We start from the raw sequence: 22,057 nt of genomic DNA, 5'->3' as shown, positions 1-22,057 counted from the left end.
TCAGGAACACTGCAATGATTTGCCAGTTCTGCGAGCTCAGAAAGAGCGCGCAGAGTGGCGCAATGATAAAAACCTGGCATATTAATGGTCTCAAATAAATAGACAACGCTTTGAAAACGGAGGAACGTATTTGAAAGTGGATGTATGGGATTTGTAGTTTTTATTGAAAATTTTAAATCGCAAATTATACGTATTTAAACTTCGTTTCCCTACTGTCCGTGCTTCGACAGGGGTCCATGAAGACTTCCTGTTTTAGGGCGGCCAGTTTAAGTTGCCATAGCAGGGAAAAGGGAAGTCTCAGCGCAGTAACAGTTGCGAACACGAATTAGTTAGTTGCCCTGTGGATTCGTTCTGACTCGCAGGTAAGAAACTGCAAATCAGTCATATTTCCTTCACAAGCATTATAAGCCCTGCTTTCAAGTTAAGGACGAGATATGGAAGCCAAGCCAAGACATGGAAGCTTAGCTGGAAAGCCTTTTCCGTTAACGTTACTTACTGTAAAGTTCACGTACTGGACCCAGGCTGGACCATTCCGGCGTGATAGTAATAGTGTCGGCTGTTTGTGAACTTCTTCGTAACCACTTGCACTGGTTGTAATGCGTTGTCAAGTTAGGTGTCTATCTGACGATAACCATGGGGGTTGATCACTGTGATACTGTAGGTAGCTAGCCAGCTATCATTGTCTATCTATCGATAGGTGATAAAAACTCAGATGTTTAGCTAACTGATGTGCCACTCAACTCTAGGGCATTTACAAATAACATCCGCTGACCAATAACATTCATCACTTGTGAAATGTTTACGTTTTTTGGGTAGCGAGCTATCAACAAATGGGCTGCAAATACATTTGCTTTTACTGTTCGAGTTGTGAAACAAATACAAGATAGCAATACTTTTATTTGTGTAGACTATGTGTTATGGCTATCTGGCTAGATACTGGCATCATTATTTCTATGATGCGTTACCATTCATCAAATAAATGTGAACTGACAGAAAATGAAAGTTTGCCAACGTTATGTTTATTTGCAGTTAAATCGAAATTAGGCTAGTTGTTTAGATATTTGTGTCTGATTTATTCCCCTTCTGAGGTACTGCCTTGGGTTAGAGAATTACATTTCAATACATTCACATGAAGTTCTTATCCAGAGCAACTTACAAAAGCAGAGAACATCGGTGTCCCTGAGGTTGCAGAACAGAGTCTGGCTAGTGTGCAGGGTTTGACGATCTTTTGAATGCATACCAGCTTCCCCTTTAGCTGACAGTAGGCTTGCACCGTAGGTTTTGAATTTGATGCAGGCTGATATAGATAGTCAGTGGAGCGAGATATAAAGGTGAATGACAAGGCTCTGCCTGGGGAGGCTGCAGATAAGGAGAGCAACATCATTCTGGACGAGCTGCAGGTAGGGGGGTCAGCAGGGTAGTTGCAGTAGTCCAGACAGGGAATGAGCAGCACCTGGACAAAGAGCAGGGTCGACTAGGTTGTGAGGCATGGACAGAATCTCTAAACGTTATACAGGAAGAATGTTCATGCCTGACGTACCGTCATGATGTTCTTGGGGAGGTGCGGTGTGTTGCCCAGTACCATTCTGAGAATCCCGGCAGATGAAAGTGGTGATGAGGTGTGGAGTGAGGTCAAAGGTCAAACAGCTGGATTGACTTGGCAGGGAAGTACAGCATCTCAATTTTAGCCTAGAGCTTCAGGTGATGGTTTGCCATCTAGCTAGAGATATATTGAAGACAAGCTGACGTCCCTGCTGAAGCCAGCTACAGTATATGATATGCAGGGAAGGAGAGAAAAGTTGTGTCTTCCTCAGCATAGCAGTGATAAGACAAGCCATGGGAGGAGATAACAGAACCAGGAATTGAGCCCTGGGGGAACCTGCAGTAACGACGGTGTTGAAGATAAAGATAACAAACGGCAGTGTTGTATTAATAAAACGACCAGTCAGGAAGAGGTGCGTGTTAAGTCATCGAAAATATAAGGTCCAATTCATGAGTTTGTGTAGTTTTCAGAGACAAAGAACTGTTGTTCCAGCCTATGAGATTCATTCAATCACCATATACAAAAAAAATATATTTGTGGCCAATCATAGTTTGGAGTCAGGAGACCATACCACAGCTGGCCATGTGAGCCTCTATCAGCTTAACCCTATTAGGGGTCCTTTTGTTCCCTTACTGCACTTGATTTATACTGCAGTTGGGGTCTGTCTCTTGCTTACAGCAGATAGCCTACATTGTATGGTGTGGAACAGCATGAAATAGACTAGATATTCGACACTTGGTGAATTGTATATAATTGCATATACTGGTTTATATAGCCTAAGATTTTCAGCCATGACCCTTCATTATGAATAACAAATGTAACTAATTGCAGCCTGGGGATTCTTACAGCCTATTCAGAGCTAACATTTTTTGGAAATATTGGTGTGAATTCATTTTTAGACTTGGAATCATGCTCTATTTTTGAACCAACTAAATTCAGTGGTATTCTTCTCAATGTGTGCTTAACGTCTCTGGCACCAAACATGCTGTACCGCCAGTGGCTTTACTATAAAAGCGCAATCTTCCTGCCGTTAAGCTGCAGTCTGGAAGTTTTTTATTTTTTTTGCAATGCCTTGAGCAAAGGCTTCTGACTTGTAAGTCTGCAGTGGGTGCTAGATTTATGCAGCCAGTGCCCAATTGTTTTTTTTTGTTTTTTTCAAAGGGTAACCTAAGTTGCAAAGATGCCAGATTAGCCTCAGGCAAAGAAACAGGCTCCGGTTATTATCCTTGTGTCAGGATTTGCCTCGTGAATCATTTTTCTCAACACGCTGCGATAAAATTGCCTCCTGTCCTCCACCAGGAGAAAAATGACCATTCTAGGAGCCTTGATATTGTTGATATAGAGAAACTGGTGAAAACTGGTGCGTTCATGTTCATGCAAATGTTTCCCAGGCGTGCCTCATGAAGGGTGGCAGTGAATAATCCAGAAATTTCTTTAAATACTCATCTATATGTAATATTTGTACATGCAGTATAATGCGTGTGTGTTTCCGTCCAAAACAGCGCAGCTTTTTGGCAGCTAATTTTGCACATTTCCTGTTCAAGTAAATTTTTTCTCATTTTTTTGCAGTGTCCAACTGGAAAATGGTGCTAGTATGATGGTTGTCTAAGTAAAATTAGTGCAGAATCCTCGGCCAGTATTGCTTGGATGCCAGAGCCCTGGATCCATGGCGGAATCCTCCAGCGAATCCGATACTTATCTGCGCGGTCGGGGCTACCGTGCCAGAGGCCGCGATACGCAGCCCCGGAACAGAAAGGGAAGAGCCAACGCGGATGAGGACATTTCCGCGAAAATCGACACCCTGGCGAATACGTTACAGGTAGATGTGTGATCCGAATTGTTGAAATTTATGCTGAATTTTTGGCGATGAGTTTCTACTAGTCAAACGCACCTGCTTGCTGATCAGTGAACAAATTATCATCATATTGAGAAAGTTTTAATTGTACAACTGACCTTGCTGATGAAATAACTGATATGTGATATTCTGCCGTTTTCATACTATTCCCCTTTACTGAAGATTAACGCTTTACTGTTGCCAGGATACCAGTAGAAATCTGCATAATGTGGACAGGATGCTGGGTAAATACAGGGAACACACAGATGACCAGGCTGAAGCCATGGTAACGGTGAGCGTGGACCCCCTCTGTGCAAATTCATTTTATGCACACGTTTTATTTGCACTTGTTTGCGCCTGTGTGTGCACACAGGTGATGGGTTGTCTAAATGACGTCTCTCTGCATCACTGAATGTAGCGTGATCTTCACTGCTTACTTCTGATTGGTCCAATCCTGGCCATCTGAAATAGGTTCTGAAAGAGTCCAAGCAACAGCGGTGCATACCAGATGTGCAGCTATCAAATGGTTTGTGATTTGTGAAGGCCTGTGCTGCTCGCTTCTGATTGGTTCGTCCCTGGCTATCTGCAGCTGAGAGAGGACCTGGAGGATTCTATCCAGCAGCTGCGTAGCCAGCGTCAGCAAAGGACCTCCGCAGGGCGCAGTGCCTCAGTCTCCACCCTGCACACCAGCGACCTGGATGCAGGCTCCGCCTCTGGTGAGACACTGACATATGGGCTTGTGTGTAGCTCCACCTCCTGTAAGTGACTGACGTACGGCATTGAGACTAGCTCCGCCTCTGATGAGACACTGACATACAGGCTTGTGTGTAGCTCCACCTCCTGTAAGTGACTGACGTACAGCCTTGAGACAAGCTCCGCCTCTGGTGAGACACTGACATACAGGCTTGTGTGTAGCTCCACCTCCTGTAAGAGACTGACGTACAGCCTTGAGACAAGCTCCGCCTCTGGTGAGACACTGACATAAGGGCTTGTGTGTAGTTCCACCTCCTGTAAGTGACTGACATGTAGCCTTGAGACAAGCTCCGCCTCTGGTGAGACACTGACATACGGGCTTGTGTGTAGCTCCACCTCCTGTAAGTGACTGACGTACGGCGTTGAGACTAGCTCCCGCTCTGGTGAGAAACTGACATAAGGGCTTGATCGTTGCTCTAACTCTTCTTGCCTATTTTTAGAGACTGGAATACGGGCTTGAGTCTAGATTTGTTTTTGGTATGAGAATAACTTGTGGTCTTGGGTTCAGTTCTACCTCCAGTAAGAGATGAACATTTGGCCCTCTGTGAAAGAGTGACATGTACCTTCGAGGCTAGCTGTACCTCTAGTACAAGCCTATCATGCGAGTCTTGTTCCACCTCCAATAAGTGTGATAAGTGGCCTGCATTCTAGCTCCATCTTCAGTAAGTGTGCTGATGTGCCTTGGGAGCTGGCTCCGCCCCCAGTAAATGACTGACATGTGTCTGTGAGGCCAGCTCTGTGTCCAGTAAGAAACTGCTCAAGTAATGTACAGAATTTCAAAGGGGATTTGTGCTTATGTTGTTTGTTAATTTGAGTGAAATCTGTATGATGACATGCATGGGTATGGGTTGAAATCAGTGTTGATGGGCTGCTGTCAGTCTGTGTGTTTATGACAGTCGTGGTCACGCTATGGTTTTTTGCCTCTGTTTTGTGTAAGACGGTCATCGCCACTTTCCCACCTCTCCCCTGAGGGACTACTCTGGACCCGAGACGACGGGAAGAAGACGATCCAGGTCTGCCACTGTGCGCTTCACGGATGCGGGCACGAAGGATAACTACGTAAGAGCTCCGCCCATTCCCCTGGGGTTTACTGTGATGTGAGCTCCACCCATTCCTCTGGGGTTTACTGTAGTGTGAACTCCACCCATTCCTCTGAGGTTTACTGTAGTGTGAGCTCCACCCATTCCCCTGGGGTTTACTGTAGTGTGAGCTCCACCCATTCCTCTGAGGTTTACTGTAGTGTGAGCTCCACCCATTCCCCTGGGGTTTACTGTAGTGTGAGCTCCACCCATTCCTCTAAGGTTTACTGTAGTGTGAACTCCACCCATTCCTCTGAGGTTTACTGTAGTGTGAGCTCCACCCATTCCCCTGGGGTTTACTGTAGTGTGAGCTCCACCCATTCCTCTAAGGTTTACTGTAGTGTGAGCTCCACCCATTCCCCTGGGGTTTACTGTAGTGTGAGCTCCACCCATTCCTCTGAGGTTTACTGTAGTGTGAGCTCCACCCATTCCCCTGGGGTTTACTGTGGTGTGAGCTCCACCCATTCCTCTCGTGTTTACTGTAGTGTGAGCTCCACCCGTTCCTCTGGGGTTTACTGTAGTGTGAGCTCCATCCATTCCTCTGGGGTTTACTGTAGTGTGAGCTCCACCCATTCCTCTCGGGTTTACTGTAGTGTGAGCTCCACCCGTTCCTCTGGGGTTTACTGTGCTGTGAGCTCCACCCATTCCTCTGGGGTTTACTGTAGTGTGAGCTCCACCCATTCCTCTGAGGTTTACTGCAGTGTGAACTCCACCCATTCCTCTGAGGTTTACTGTAGTGTGAGCTCCACCCATTCCCCTGGGGTTTACTGTAGTGTGAGCTCCACCCATTCCTCTCAGGTTTACTGTAGTGTGAGCTCCACCCATTCCTCTGGGGTTTACTGTAGTGTGAGCTCCACCCATTCCTCTGGAGTTTACTGTAGTGTGAGCTCCACCCATTCCTCTGGGGTTTACTGTAGTGTGAGCTCCACCCATTCCCCTGGGGTTTACTGTAGTGTGAGCTCCACCCATTCCTCTGGGGTTTACTGTAGTGTGAGCCCCACCCATTCCTCTGAGGTTTACTGTAGTGTGAACTCCACCCATTCCTCTGAGGTTTACTGTGGTGTGAGCTCCACCCATTCCTCTGAGGTTTACTGTAGTGTGAGCTCCACCCATTCCTCTGGGGTTTACTGTAGTGTGAGCTCCACCCATTCCTCTGGGGTTTACTGTAGTGTGAGCTCCTCCCATTCCTCTGGGGTTTACTGTGATGTGAGCTCCACCCATTTCCCTGGGGTTTACTGTGCTGTGAGCTCCGCCCATTCCTCTGGGGTTTACTGTGGTGTGAGCTCCACCCATTCCTCTGAGGTTTACTGTAGTGTGAGCTCCACCCATTCCTCTGGGGTTTACTGTAGTGTGAGCTCCACCCGTTCCTCTGGGGTTTACTGTGCTGTGAGCTCCACCCATTCCTCTGGGGTTTACTGTAGTGTGAGCTCCACCCATTCCTCTGAGGTTTACTGCAGTGTGAACTCCACCCATTCCTCTGAGGTTTACTGTAGTGTGAGCTCCACCCATTCCCCTGGGGTTTACTGTAGTGTGAGCTCCACCCATTCCTCTCAGGTTTACTGTAGTGTGAGCTCCACCCATTCCTCTGGGGTTTACTGTAGTGTGAGCTCCACCCATTCCTCTGGAGTTTACTGTAGTGTGAGCTCCACCCATTCCTCTGGGGTTTACTGTAGTGTGAGCTCCACCCATTCCCCTGGGGTTTACTGTAGTGTGAGCTCCACCCATTCCTCTGGGGTTTACTGTAGTGTGAGCCCCACCCATTCCTCTGAGGTTTACTGTAGTGTGAACTCCACCCATTCCTCTGAGGTTTACTGTGGTGTGAGCTCCACCCATTCCTCTGAGGTTTACTGTAGTGTGAGCTCCACCCATTCCTCTGGGGTTTACTGTAGTGTGAGCTCCACCCATTCCTCTGGGGTTTACTGTAGTGTGAGCTCCTCCCATTCCTCTGGGGTTTACTGTGATGTGAGCTCCACCCATTTCCCTGGGGTTTACTGTGCTGTGAGCTCCGCCCATTCCTCTGGGGTTTACTGTGGTGTGAGCTCCACCCATTCCTCTGAGGTTTACTGTAGTGTGAGCTCCACCCATTCCTCTGGGGTTTACTGTAGTGTGAGCTCCACCTATTCCTCTGGGGTTTACTGTAGTGTGAGCTCCACCCATTCTTCTGGGGTTTACTGTAGTGTGAGCTCCACCCATTCCTCTGGGGTTTACTGCAGTGTGAGCTCCACCCATTCCTCTGGGGTTTACTGTGCTGTGAGCTCCACCCATTCCTCTGGGGTTTACTGTAGTGTGAGCTCCACCCATTCCTCTGTGGTTTACTGTAGTGTGAGCTCGAACCCATTACTCTGGGGTTTACTGTAGTGTGAGCTCCACCCATTCCTCTGAGGTTTACTGTAGTGTGAGCTCAACCCATTCCTCTGGGGTTTACTGTAGTGTGAGCTCCACCCATTCCTCTGGGGTTTGCTGGAGAGATTCTGAGGCTGACTGTGTCATGGGGTGTTCTGTGTCATGCAGTGCTCTGTGTCATGGGATGTTCTGTGCCATGCAGTGCTCTGTGTCATGGGATGTTCTGTGTCATGCAGTGCTCTGTGTCATGGGATGTTCTGTGCCATGCAGTGCTCTGTGTCATGGGATGTTCTGTGCCATGCAGTGCTCTGTGTCATGGGATGTTCTGCGCCATGCAGTGCTCTGTGTCATGGGATGTTCTGTGTCATGCAGTGCTCTGTGTCATGGGATGTTCTGTGTCATGCAGTGCTCTGTGTCATGGGATGTTCTGTGTCATGCAGTGCTCTGTGTCATGGGATGTTCTGTGTCATGCAGTGCTCTGTGTCATGGGATGTTCTGCGCCATGCAGTGCTCTGTGTCATGGGATGTTCTGTGTCATGCAGTGCTCTGTGTCATGGGATGTTCTGTGCCATGCAGTGCTCTGTGTCATGGGATGTTCTGTGCCATGCAGTGCTCTGTGTCATGGGATGTTCTGTGTCATGCAGTGCTCTGTGTCATGGGATGTTCTGTGCCATGCAGTGCTCTGTGTCATGGGATGTTCTGTGTCATGCAGTGCTCTGTGTCATGGGATGTTCTTTGTCATGCAGTGCTCTGTGTTGTACAGTGGGCTGCTTCATGGGATGTTCTGTGCCATGCAGTGCTCTGTGTCATGGGATGTTCTTTGTCATGCAGTGCTCTGTGTTGTACAGTGCGCTGCGTCATGGGATGTTCTGTGCCATGCAGTGCTCTGTGTCATGGGATGTTCTGTGCCATGTAGTGCTCTGTGTCATGGGATGTTCTGTGCCATGCAGTGCTCTGTGTCATGGGATGTTCTGTGCCATGCAGCGTTCTGTGTCATGCGGCGCTCTGTGTCATGGGATGTTTTGTGTCATGCAGTGCTCTGTGTCATGGGATGTTCTGTGTCATGCAGCGCTCTGTGTCATGCGGTGCACTGTGTCATGTGATAAGCTGTGTCGTGCGGCGCTATGCGTTTCTCACCACGAAGGTGCACGGTCTGCATCAGTCTCTGCGGGACCTGCGCAGTGACCAGATCCGTCTCGGGGACGACGTCGACCGAGAGATCCACCGACGGAACAGGTAACCACAGACCCACCCCCCCCCCCCTTCAGGTTTCTGCCCCATATCACTGCATACTGTGCTCTGGTGAAGTTTAAAGTCTTGTGGCTCTACCCCATAAGTCCTCACAGTCATATTTCTGAAATCATACGAGGAGCTTGGCGGGCTGCAGTTTTAATTTACTTGCTTGCCTTAGCGTTTTTCGGTGTGCATTCATCCTATTCCACTCGTAATATTACACAGAAAGGCCGTCACCCCATTTACATGAAACCCATTATTCAGCAAAGACGTTTATCTAGGATCAAATGAATGGAAAAAGCCTGCTTGTATTTCATTTCACATTTTCATGTTTTATATTATTTATATTACCTTACATTATATTTATTTGGCAAGCGCTTTAATCCAAAGTGACATACAGTAAGTGCCTACTGAAGAGCACTGGAACAACTACAGAACACAGATCCGATTAGGCACAATTCTGTTTAAGTATCAGTTATCCATAGCCATGAACATCAAGTCTAGTTCACGTCATAAGCACAGGCTAAGTCAGTAGTTATGGCAAGTCAAACTAGAAGTGAGGCATGATTACATGAGACATGATAAAGAGCTACATTTTATAGGCTCTATATTCAGAGAGCTATAACAGCTCGCATTAGGTGTGTGCTTTTATACAGCTAGATGAGGACTCTCTTGACATGTACCTGCTGGGACCCTATTTCTTTTACCCCCCCCCCCGCCCCACGCAACGCCTCAGTCGTATTCAGGATGTATGAAAAGCGTGCTTTCCTGGACTTAGCACCTCTTTTTCTGTCTCGAAGGACGGAGGTGGAAACCAAGCGGACTTTGGAGCGCCTGTCCGAGAGCCTGGCTTCGCCCCAGAGAGCGGAGTCGGTGAGTGAGGAGCAGGCGGCGAGCGCGGCTCTCCCGCGCGTGACTCTCACCCGCAACCCGTATGCAGTACGCCGGCTCTGTTCTAGAGAAGGGCCCTGTCTGTAGGCCATAAGCACTCCCGCTACCTGCCTTAGATTTACTGTTGAAATGGTGTGTTGTCTGTAAACCGGTAATGTGTTACTATGCTTGCGAAGTCGCGCGCTCTCATTCGTTGACGCCCGCGCTTACACGAACGCAGGTGACCTCGCGGGTGGAGAGGCGTCTGCAGGAGATCGAAAAGGAGATCCGGTCGGAGCGGAGGTGTGCGGAGAAGCTTCCGGAGCCGCGCGGGAACATGTCCCAGGGGCTGCAGCAGGTGAGACTGCCCCCTGTCCCCGCCAACACTGCAGAGCTAAGTTTAGCAGTCTGTGGATGAAAGGTTGCTTTTGTGAAGTCTGCCACGAATGGTGTGCGATTCCGTAGTCGCCCACAAGGAGGCAGTGTTTATCCTCGAATGAGAATCGGCTCCGTTCCGTAGCCTCTACAAACGATAAATACCAGCTGATTTACATCTTTATAATCTGAACGGTGCTAACGAGGAGACGGTGCTCCCCCCCGGGAGCTGGGAATAGAGGATCCTGTACGGTAATTAAGAGAAAAGCGAGGGGGAGAAACGAGCTCTGTCTCTTACAACAGTGGAAGAAAGGGACTTTCAGCGTCTGATTGCGGCTCGCGGGCAACGAGCGTCACATCTGCTGCTTTGAGGGCTGCCGTTTTTGTTTCCTGAGTTTTTGTGAAGCGCGGGCCCCGGGCTGAAAGAGTCCCAGGGCGCCGAGCCGTTCCAGCGTCCTCTCTGTGTCACTCTGAATGGCGGGAGCTGAAATGAAAAGCTCCCATTCAGAAGCAGGAAGTGCTCCGCGTTGTCTCTCCGAAGCCGGAACACAAGGCACTTTCATTTGCCAATCTTCTCGCCTGAATTGTCGTTAATTGAACTGCGAGCAGGGTGCTGGTTTATTATATGTATGTAAGTGCTTGTGTGTGAAAGTCTCCAAAGGTTAAAAAAAAATGCATTGAAATTAAGGTTATTGTTCATTTTTCCATGGAGAACTATTGTGGTTCTGTCAGTTGAACGGGAGATGCAGAACTTTGCATCTATGGTGCAACGTGCATTTATTTAATTATGCACTGCAAAAATTATTTTTGGACACAATCTACACTTTAGATCCAATGACTTTACCACCCTCTAATGAGAATGTTATTTGCATAGCTTGGTTACTTTGTGTTGCACAGTATAAGTGTTACTATGTAAACACATATGCACACTCACACCCACGAACAAGCAAATAAATATATACAGCACATGTTTAAAGAGATGAGAGCATACAGAATATCTATGGTAAAAAGTGAGTAGTGTGGAGCATGTCTGTGGTGAAAGGTGAGCTGTGCAGTACAAATTGATGGAGAGAGGTGAGCTGTACAGTGCATTTCTGTGGTGAGAGGTCAGCTGTACAGTGCATTTCTATGGTGAGAGGTGAGCTGTACAGTGCATTTCTATTGTGAGAGGTTAGCTGCACAGTGCATTTCTATGGTGAGAAGCAAGCTTTACAGTGCATTTCTATGGTGAGGGGAGCTGTGCAGTGCATTTCTATGGTGAGAGGTGAGCTGTACAGTGCATTTCTATGGTGAGAGGCGAGCTTTACAGTGCATTTCTATGGAGAGAGGTGAGCTGTACAGTGCATTTTTATGGTGAGAGGTGAGCTATACAGTGCATTTCTATGGTGAGAGGTGAGCTGCACAGTGCATTTTTATAGCGAGAGGTGAACAGTAGCTGTTCATCTCTCGCTATAAAGTACCGTGCTGTACAGTACCGTGATGCTTTTTTCGTTGTTCCTGCAGGCTCTGAGAAGGCGAGAGGGCGCAGCTGGTGAATCCGAGGAGGCAATGAAGAGCAGTCTGCTGAGATCAGAGTGTGAGAAAAACAAGGTATGTGTGCGAGAGTGTGTGTGTGTGTGTGTGTGTGTGTGTGTGTGGATCTTCTCCCCAATTCCCCAACTATTTGTTAGGTCTGTGCTGTGCAGACAGCACTGTTTGGACCTTTTTGTTTGGTCAGTGCTGTGCAGGCTCATAGCAAATCCTATCATGGTTATTGGCTGAAGGAGTACAATGAATACAAAAAGGGCTCCATGAGTTAAAGATCTTTGAAGTTGTACAGAATCTCTGCTGAATCCCCTCTCTTAGCTACTATGTTGCCGTTTGCATTTATGCCAGTTGTGGCGGTTACACTGTGTGCATGTACCAGAACCCCGGCTTGGCAAGTGACCCAACTGGATAATAAACCAAGCTGGGTGACCAGGTCATCCATTGCTTTGGACAGGATGCGCAAGTTTTGAACCATACCCATGCACCAAGTACATGCTGTTACAAACTGGACTCACTGGTGGAAACCACCGGAAGTTTGAACACATCCAGAACGGTTCTATGGCTAGCATATTTCCAAATGAACAACAGCCAGACTGTGTGCCTATTCACTATACACAATGAAAAGTGACGAAAGGATGAAGAAACGATAAAATCATACATCGACCAACTGGCCTCTACATCTACCAATGCGCTGCAAAACAGATTTGAATGAGCATTCCACAGGCACTGTACTGCTCACCACAGAAAGGCACTGTACAGCTCACCTTTCACCATAGAAATGCATGGTATAGCTCACCTCTCACCATAGAAATGCACTGTACAGCTCACCTCTCACCATAGAAATGCACTGTACAGCTCACCTCTCACCATAGAAATGCACTGCACAGCTCAACCTCTCACCAGATCAAAGTTTCTGTGCGGCTGGTGCTCGTAACAGTGCTGTCCATGCAGCGCTCTTTCCAACTTCCTGTCTGCCGTGCCCTGCAGTGTCAGGTCTTTGCTGAGTCATCTCGCACCGCCTTCCATTTTTCCCAGGGCGCCGGGGGAATTTTCCAGACCGATGAGTCTCAGAGTGGCAGCCTTTGAACCCGTAGGTTAATCTAAATTGTAAATCGTTAGATCAGCAGAGAGACGTTTGCGCATCGCGACGTTAATTTGCCAGGGGAGCACTCTGTGTCCGCCCGTAATTAATGCTGTCGGCGCGCGAGCCGTTTTTCCCCGCTCAGAACGTTAACGGCCACAGACCTGCGTTTTCCCTCCCGGTGGGCCTGATGAAAAGCGGCTCGGTTACCATGGTCACGGCCATAAAATAGACATTCTGAACCGGGGGGCAGTGCTCCTGTCTGAGTCGTTATCCGCATCTATTGTTTTTTTTCCCTCTTTCAAATGGAATGGTAGTGTGTCCCCACATCGTTCCTGCTGCCCGTTTAGCTTTTCCCAGTCTTTCAGTTTTTTGGTCTTGGGGGAATGAGATTTTCTTTGCCTCCTAAGGGATCGGGCTTTGGAACTGACATCCGGCAAAAGAGTTCCTGATAACAAAGCCCGCCTCCCGTTTCGTGTCGTTTTTATCGGAGAGGTTAAAGGGGGGCAGGCACGCGATACATCCCCGGATGACCCGTCCTTACCTTTGAAAAATGATTCGACCTGATTTCTAGAGAAGAACACTCAACTCTCTGGGTGCTGCGCTTCGGTTCCCAAAGCTCCGGTTCCCGGGGCGACGATGAATCATATCCTGACCGCGACAGTCCCGGCTGTGGTGGGAGATACACTGCCTGCCCCGCCCACATTACTTATCCCCTGCGTCATAAGGCATTAATAGCTATGCACAGTGGAGTGAGTAAGGGTGTCTAGCATGAATAAGGCTGAATAAGCAGGCGTTCGGCATGAATGAGGCTGTGTGAGTGGTGATGTCAGGTAACAGTTTCTCTATGAGTGTAAGTGCAGTGTAAGAGTGAGAGCACATGGTTTTATGCCCTGTAGGTCGAACAGGAGCTGGAGAGGACCAGGAGGCTGTTGGACCAGTCGGAAGGGGGGCGGGACACCCTTCTGCAGCAGGTATCTGTCCAATGGTGTTGGCTTGGGTGGGGGTAGCAGGTACAGTAGCACTGGAGTGGCTATTAGAACCTGACAGCAATTGGTTGACATAGCAGGTGAGACAATAGTGTGGACCCCAGGAAGAATAGTTGTTACTGAGGTAATAACTAATGGGGATCATAAATAAATAAATAAATAAATGGAATTGTGTTGAATTGTACTCTACCAAGGCAGAAAGAAGGTGAATAGATGGCATATCATCTTGAAAATGTCTGCCAAGTAAAATGGTATTTATTTGTTAGTGGTAGATTATAATTAATTCTCATTTTAAGCATGTGCTTCAGTGTGTATGGTGACAGTTTAGATGTAAGCCACTGTATAATGCTCATTAATGTATTTGTATTTTATTATATCGCTGAAGAAGTAGAATTACAGACAGACTGGTCAAATAAACCAGGAAATAGTACAAGCTGTCACAATTTATCAATAGGCATTGTTATTGCTGATGAAAAAATACAAGCATTAAACTGAAATGAGTTCCACTTTCTAGTGATTAAAAAACCCCTATTTGAAAATAAAAAAAAATTAAGACAATGGGGCATGTCTTAGCACTATTGCTAAGTAATTCAATGAGGGGGGAAATAATTTGTGTTTTATAAAAGGGCCAGAAAAGAGAAACAAGAGAAGAGGTTACAAAAAGCTGTTGAACACAAGATCATTCAGGAAACAGACATGTGAAAAATAATTTTCTAATGTAATTCCGTTCACCAGAAGTTTTTCATTATTAGTTACAAACTTTTATTGTTGCAAAATGAGTAGCCTATTAAAAAGTAAGACTACTGTATGTATTGCTTCCAATCAATAGGACTGATTCAACTGTGTGTGTTTTGTCACTTTCAAGGTTACAAACCTTTCAGAGTTCTGAACAATTTCCATTCTCATTGCGTTCGTATCTCCAAGGCACCGCTGCACATTCAGGCATGTTGGTGTTACTCTGTATGTTAGCGGCTATTCGTTTGTTTGCCTGTGCGTGCACGCGAGTGCCTGTGCGTGTGTGTACTGTACATACAGTGAGCTCCATAATGTTTGGGATGATGACACTTTTTTTTCTCGATTTTCCTCAGTACTCCACAATTTTCAATTTTCTCTCAAACAATACCCATGTAGTTAAAGTAGCAGATTTTCAGCTTTTATTAAAGGGAATTTTATTTAGGGATGTGAATGCCACACATTTCTGACCGTGGATCTATTGCTGTCTGAAAAGAGCAATTGCCGACTTATTTGCCTCAGATGTTCGGTTCTTAGGTGGGTTAACATCATATAGATGTCGACGTGTGGTTTTGGCAGCACATATTTTGGCAGTACATATTTTGCGCTGAACAGTGCTTTCATTGAGCTTTTCAAAACCATTCCACACGTGGCACTCTTACAAACTGGCTATCTTTTCAACTGTCGGGAAGCAAAGTGAATGACAACAACCCCCACCCACTCCCTCTATTACCCATTTAGAGCAGCAGCCTGGGTTACATTTGGTGATCTTTTATTTTGAATGGTTTGAGAATTTAAAATTGAAAATAAAAAACATTTTCAATTATTCAATTTAATATTCGACGTGCGTGCTCATGACTGACAGTCCATGAATCAACAAATTGTTCACATCCCTAATTTTGGCCTCACCATGTAGAAATAACAGCACTTTTTATACATGGCCCCCAAATTTCAGGTTGGGACAAATTGCTCCACAGGATTTCTGGTTAGTCAGGTGTGTTCAATTGCTTCTTTAGTGTGAGTATAAGAGAGTTTTCAGTATCTAGCCTTGATTCTAGGCTTGAATGATATTGATTGATGGCCTTTGGAGTCTGTTATTGCTGTTTGTCTGCGTAAGGACCAGGCTTCTGCCAATGAAAGTCAAGGAAGCCAATATGTGGCTGAGAATCACCAAAATCAACCGTTTGGAAAATGATTAAGCATAATGAGAGCACTGGTGAGCTCAGTATTTGCAGCCTGGTAGGCTGGTAGGCTAAGGAAGAACTCTACAGTTTGTGACTGAAGAATTCTCACTGCTCACTGCATGTGTCTGTGTGTATGTATATATGTACCTGCGTGTGTGTTTCTCTCTCCCAGGTAGAAGACCTGCGTGTGCAGCTGCTGAGGACAGAGAAGGAGCGGGTGGACATGCAGCAGCAGATCTCCCTCCTGAGCACTCAGAGGAGCCGGCAGGGCTGCGACGAGCAGGAGAGGGACAGGGGGTCAGGTACGCCTGTGCACACCTGAACACACCTGAACACCTGTACACGTGCTGTCTGTCTACCTGGAAAAATTCTGCCTGTACACACCTGAATGCCTGTACACGTGCTGTCTGTCTACCTGGAAAGCTTCTGCCTGTGTTCACCTGAACATACCTCTCTGTCTTCCTGTTAAATATCTACCTGTGTTCATCTGAACATAATCCTCCGTCTACCTGGAAAATGGCTGTTTGTATTCACTGTAACATACCAATCTATGTACCTGTAAAACATCTACCTGTGTTCACCAGAGGGGTGGTAGAATATGTGTAGGTTTGAACCTGACTCTCAGATGGATAATTTGTGGGTTTAAACTTGGCTCACAGAGGGCTGGTAGAGTCAGTGTATGTGTCGGTTTAGACCTGGCTGATAGAGGGATGGTAGAGTCAGCGTATGTGTGGGTTTAAATGGGCCAGGGCGGGTGTGTTGGCAGTGGAGAGGCTGGAGCTGGAGAGGGAGGTGCAGGAGCTACGCCTGCAGTTGGGGCGTGGTGCGGTCCTGAGCGAGATGGAGGAGCTGAGGAGAGCCGTGGAGCGCAAGGAGAGGGAGAGAACACAGCTGTGTGTGCAGGTGGAGGTGAGGAGAGAGGATTGGGTGTGTGTGTGTGTATGTTTGAATGTGTGTATGTATGTGTGAATATGTATATATGTGTGTGTGTGTGTGTGTGTGTGTGTGCATTTATGTTGGTGTAGTGTGTGCGTGTGTGTATGTATGTGTGTGCATTTATGTTGGTGTATGTGTGTGCGTTTGTGTGTATGTATGTGTGTGCATTTATGTTGGCGTATGTTTGTGCATGCGTGTGTATGTATGTGTGTGTATTCGTGTTGGTGCATGTGTGTGTATTTACATTGCTCTGTGCGTCTCAGGCTCTGTCGGTGGATCTGGAGCGGCGTGAGCAGCAGCAGCTGAAGATGCTGGAGCAGCTGAAGGAGATCCAGGCGCGGGCGGAGGAGTGCCAGGCGGAGCGGGCGCGGGCGGAGGCGCAGAGGGCCGACAGCGACAGGAGGAGGGAGGAGGTGAAGAGCCGCGCCCAGGAGGCCCTGCGCCAGTGGAAGGCCAAGTGCAGAAAGCTGGAGCTCAGCCTGGAGGAGCAGAGCAAGGAGGCGCAGACCAGCGCAGACAAGGCCCGGAAGGTCAGCCCCTGATCCCGCCCCCGACTCCGCCCCCACCCTGAACTTAATCAGCCTCCTGCTAGAGAAAGAGTATACAACAGCTCAACTGTGCCAGAGTTTGACTGACAGTTTGATTTTTTTTTTTTCGTGATTGAATGACTGCAGATGGAACAGTTTACAAAAACAAACATTCTAAGGAACATTTAGTTTTCTGCTGCCCTCAGTCACACACTCAACTATGAATGCCTCTGTAATTTCTGTTCCCCATTAAGTGGATCATTTTCACACAGTATGCTGGAAGTTTTGACATTGTTTTTTGTTTTGGCCTTTTAATTTACAGTTTTCATTTAATCATTTTATCCAATGTCTTGCATTTGGATCAGTGTTTATATTACCACTGACTAGTTTCATAGAAGTAAGAGAATTCCAGAATTGTTTTTCATTTTGATAAAAATACTGGGAGTATATTATAGCGCCCTCCAGTGGAGCACTGCTGTTTTCAGTCTTGTCTGTGGTGCGTCTTCTCACCAGCTGTAACCGGCAGGGAGTCTGGGCACGCATCTGGCTCTGTTCATCCATAGGGCGAAGTTTACTAGGGCCTGTAACGCATGCAGAATCTTAAGGCACACACAAAACTAATAACACAATCTGTGATTGGTGCAGAACTAATACCATGGCCAGTCAGTGGTCATGCTATTGGTTTCGCACGTGCTGAAGGTCTTCGTAAATCAGGCCCATAGCCAGTTCGTAGGCTTTAGCGGGTTGTAAGGCTGTGCATTTGTGGGTTATTGTTGCACTGGCTCCTCCAGACCACGGGGTAGTTGCCCACAGGCTGCCTGACTGTGCCCATCGGTGACAGAACTGCGTCCGTGCTGCTGGTTCGCAAGCAGATTTATTCAAATTCAGATGGAATGTTGTCTGAGGCATATTGGCTCAATTTAAAAGGAACGTGCTATGACAGCGTCACACGGCATGCCACATACCACTAAATTACTGAATGAAAACAAAAACTTTTCTACTGTACTCCAGCGGTGGAAAATCCAGGTTCAGTCAGTAAAAGTCGTCCCCAGTATTTGGTTCAGATCACCCGGATTTGTTAAATTAGCACAATTATTCAGTCGGGAGGTAGAACTAATTAGTGAAATCAGCTGGTTGAGTTCATGGGTGGAAGAAACACATGGGCAGGACTTTTACTTTCCGATCACTGGGGTTCACTCCAGTCTCTTATTCTATCCGTCCTCGTCTCCTCCGTCCTCGCGTGACCCGGACGTTGACTGAGGTCCGCCGTCTTTATGGACGTTCCGTTAGGCTAAACGCTCCTCGGAGGAGCTAGGCGGCTCCCGGAGGACACTTCGGCGAGGACGGTGTTGACTTTGCGGACGTTTTTTTTTTTTTTTTTTTTTTCCCGGAACGCGTGAGGTATAAACGATCCGCCCGTGGATCCGCCTCTCCTCGTCCGCCGCGTCTGTGATTGACGTGGCTTCAGGCTGACGCTCGGCTGAGCGAGGAGTGAAAATAAGCGGCTGGAATGAATCCCTGGAATTTCCACCTCTGCTGTACACGTTGCTCCTCTTTCTGTTTGACTTCTCACATCGAGGAAGGGAACGAGTGCACGATCAAAATGAACGTGTGTTTATGTATTCGGTTTCCGCGCTGACTTATTTAAATGAGCTCCTCTCCTCCCAGGCCCTTAAGGAGAGGGACGGCCTCCAGGTGGCGCTGCAGACGCTCGGCCAGCAGGCGGAGGCCCTGCGCAAGGAGCTGGCGGAGGTGCTGGGGCGCCTGGCGCGGCGCGAGGAGGACGCGCGGAGGCTGGAGGTGGAGCTGAGCGAGGCCAAGGCCCTCCGCCTGGGCCTGGAGCAGGAGGCGCGGGAGGTGCGCGAGGCCTCCCGCTCCCTGGAGGAGGAGGCGGGGCGGCAGGGCCTGCTGGAGGCGCGCCTGCGGGAGGAGAACCGGGCGCTGGAGGCGCGGGCGGAGGAGGCGGGCCGGGGGCGGGAGCGGGACCGCGCGGCTCTGCTGGAGCTGCGGGCGGCGGCGCGGGAGCTGAGCGAGGCGCGGGCCCAGCTGGCCGCCCGGCTGGCCGAGGAGGAGGAGGCGCGGGAGGAGGCGCAGCGGCGGCTGGACGCGGCGCTGGAGGAGGCCCGCGCCCAGGGACGCCAGCTGCAGCTGGAGAGGGAGCTGCGGCAGAGCGAGCTGGCCAGCCTGCAGGGGGCGCTGCAGGACGGGAGGGCCAAGCAGGAGCGGGCCGTGCAGGAGACGCTCAGGCTCTGTCATCAGGAGAAGAAGGAGCTGCAGGACCACCTGAGGGAGCTCAAGGTGAGTCTTCACTCCCAAACCAGGCCCCCTTTTCCCACTCCTATACCCTTTTTACCTCCTGGTTACCCATGTTAAAAATAGTATGCTGAGACTCACTGAATGGTGAGTGAATGGTGTGTGTGTCCTGTGATAGATTGGCGGCCTGTCCAGGGTGTATTCCTGCCTCTTGTCCAATGCATGCTGGGATAGGCTCCAGCACCCCCCGTGACCCTGCTCAGGATAAGTGGGTATAGATAATGGACGGATGGATGGATGGATGCTGGAAGTATACAGAGCGTACTATTTTTTCACACGTGTATGGATAGCGGTTACCTTTGAGCCCCTGCTGTGCCACTTACACCCGTTCCAACAACCCGACAGCCTACCGTCCTCAGATTCACTTTCTCTAGCACTTCTGCAGGACGCTTTGCTAAACGCATCGGCCAAACGTCCGAACCGTCAATCGTAATTTCAGAGTCGATATTTTCCGCACAGCTCACAGAAGTTAAATCTCTCACAGATCGCTGATGTTAGCTTGTGGGTGTTGTGGCAGCCTGTGGGTGTATTTTTGTAGGGGGGGGGGGGGGGCGCGGGGGATGCTGAGTTGCTTAAACCCACTCCAGTACTAGCAGCACAGTGGCAGTTCTGTGCTTCTGCTGCAGTCGTAGTCCCCAGGGTTTGATCTGCAACCGAGGGGTTCACACGTGTATGGAAGGGCTATACTGACGGGGCCGCTAAGGAAACTTTTTTTTTTTCTCTTCTCCCTGAGCAGGCTTTAGCCTTTCTATGCATGTAACGTGTGTGTGTGTGTGTGTGTGTGTGTGAGCGTGTGTGCAGTGCAAAAAAAGTCTGTCTTAACAAATGTTTTAGTCTTGTAATGAGAAAGTCTTAATTTCTCTCAAATAGAGAATATTAGCTTGTTTTAAGTTATTTTTGCTGCGAAATAGTCTCACCCCATTGGCAATCTTGTTGTCTTTTTTACCCAAAAAGTAATAGAAATAAGGTTTTAAGTCTGAATATAAGACTAAAGTGCTTGTTAAGATTATTAGGCTTATTATTTGGTTTTTGCAGTGTGTGTATGTGTCTGTCTGTGAGAGAACACATTGCCTGACCCAGATAGGGTTAGGAAAGTGTCTCAGTTCTTTGGACAGGCCCCCGTTCAGAGGCATTCTCCATTTTCGCGCGTGCGTCTGGGGGCCAACGTGAGCGACCGGCCGTGATCGCTGCCATGGCGGCGGCCGCCAGCGACTCTTATGAGCTTAGCCGCCGCGCTACACGTTTCGCAGCTGTAGAGACCGGCCAGCATCGCGCTTCTCGGTACACTTGCTAACCGCTTGCTATTGCTTCATCACATGTCAGAATCAATTCAGTTCTACATAGGGCGGCTTCAGCGGTAGCTAATATTCTGCTGGCTCTTCTCTGGGTCAGGTCAGTTGTGAGAATATTCCGAGCATGCTGCAGGACTTCCAGATTTACAGCCCCTAGGTCCCGGGTACGGAATGCGGCCCAGCGCGTAGCTGTTTGCTATATGTTACTGTGTTTCGCCACCTCCACCCCACCTCCACCCGCAGGCGGAAGGAGCAGCCGACAAGGACAAGGTGCGGGCGCACCGCCGGCAGGTGGAGAAGATGAAGGCCGAGTGCGACAAGCTGACGGAGGAGCTGACTCGCGCCGAAGAGGGCCACGCCCAGCTCGGCAGGAAGTGCCAGCTGCTCAAGCAGGAGCTGGAGGAGAAGGTGGGGTCGCGCCTCTTCCTGTCGCGCGCGTTTCTGCCGCCGTTCTTTCACAGGGGAACCCCATGGTGCCATTTCACGCAGGGGAGTGTCCCCCAATGTCCAGGTTCAACGCCCAGTCCTGGCTTTTTAATTATCCTCAGTTTTAACCTCCTCTTTTTCCTCATCTCAGATGATCTGTCTCAGTGGTTCTCTGCAAAAAATGGCCACTCTGCATCTCCCAGTTACAATACATTACTGCTATTTTGCATTTTTCCACAGCAACTTACAGAACTTACAAAAAAAAATCCATTAATACAGCTGGATGTATACTGAAGCAATTTAGATAAGCACCTTGCTCAAGGGTGCAACAGCAGTGTCCTACCTGGGAATCGAACCTGCAACCTTTAATACTACATTGCCGCCCACTGCAGTTGGGCGACTGTAGCTTAACGAGCAGGTGGCGAAGCCCTCCTCTCCAAACACGAGCAGGAAACGGTTTGAGACGAACGAAGAGTCCTGTGCAAAGTAAAGCTCGTTATCATTGTGAGCGTGTGACCAGCGCGGCGGCCGTATAATTCAGTAGCGTGCGGCTGTAGGTACTCTGGGGGAGATAGAGCTGCCGCGTACTTCAGGATAATCCCTTTTAACGAGCCGCCTGCCTGCTCCATTTAAAAGAGCTTTGGCCTCGCCGTACACATTCCACCACCAGGGGGTGCTGCTGCTCCAGCTCACCCAGAAGACTTCGGCAAGGGAGTCTTCTTGCTGCTACCGCAGGCAGGTCCAGACCTCACATAATAATGAGTTATTTAGGGAGACGGGAATATGAATCACATATTTATTACACTGAGAGACATAGGCAGGCAGTTGAGGCAGACAGTCTGCTGCTGGCTGTGGGTACCAGCAATAATGATATTATTATAATTTATTATTATTATTATTTATGAGGGGTCCAAGCTGCTGGAACCCTATCATTTTGTGTTTTTATTATTATGTAGTTATTTATTTTTATTTTTTATTTTTCCCCTTGGGGAAATGCCTATATCTCCCAGACGGTATGGT

The 22,057-nt window shown here is 48.4% G+C and overlaps 1 protein-coding gene across 4 annotated transcripts in view; it reads left to right on the top strand.

Moving 5' to 3' along the window:
- The first annotated feature begins 221 nt into the window (after positions 1–221).
- The window catches only part of LOC118229915 (centrosomal protein of 128 kDa-like), a 55,016-nt gene continuing 33,180 nt past the window's right edge, over positions 222–22,057 (top strand). For all 4 annotated transcript variants that reach the window (XM_035422446.1, XM_035422443.1, XM_035422445.1 and 1 more), the window contains exons 1-15: positions 222–362; positions 3,113–3,362; positions 3,583–3,669; positions 3,967–4,093; positions 5,068–5,189; positions 8,697–8,788; positions 9,586–9,658; positions 9,897–10,013; positions 11,534–11,620; positions 13,538–13,612; positions 15,716–15,845; positions 16,310–16,452; positions 16,743–17,009; positions 18,675–19,304; positions 20,855–21,019. In XM_035422446.1, the coding sequence (XP_035278337.1) occupies positions 3,210–3,362; positions 3,583–3,669; positions 3,967–4,093; positions 5,068–5,189; positions 8,697–8,788; positions 9,586–9,658; positions 9,897–10,013; positions 11,534–11,620; positions 13,538–13,612; positions 15,716–15,845; positions 16,310–16,452; positions 16,743–17,009; positions 18,675–19,304; positions 20,855–21,019 (2,268 nt within the window). In that variant the 5' untranslated portion in view covers positions 222–362; positions 3,113–3,209. The remainder of the gene's footprint in view (positions 363–3,112; positions 3,363–3,582; positions 3,670–3,966; positions 4,094–5,067; positions 5,190–8,696; positions 8,789–9,585; positions 9,659–9,896; positions 10,014–11,533; positions 11,621–13,537; positions 13,613–15,715; positions 15,846–16,309; positions 16,453–16,742; positions 17,010–18,674; positions 19,305–20,854; positions 21,020–22,057) is intronic.

The sequence above is a fragment of the Anguilla anguilla genome, chromosome 6 (genome assembly GCF_013347855.1).
Source record: "Anguilla anguilla isolate fAngAng1 chromosome 6, fAngAng1.pri, whole genome shotgun sequence".
NCBI classification, from domain to species: domain Eukaryota; kingdom Metazoa; phylum Chordata; class Actinopteri; order Anguilliformes; family Anguillidae; genus Anguilla; species Anguilla anguilla.
This window is presented reverse-complemented; position numbering and strand designations above follow the sequence as displayed.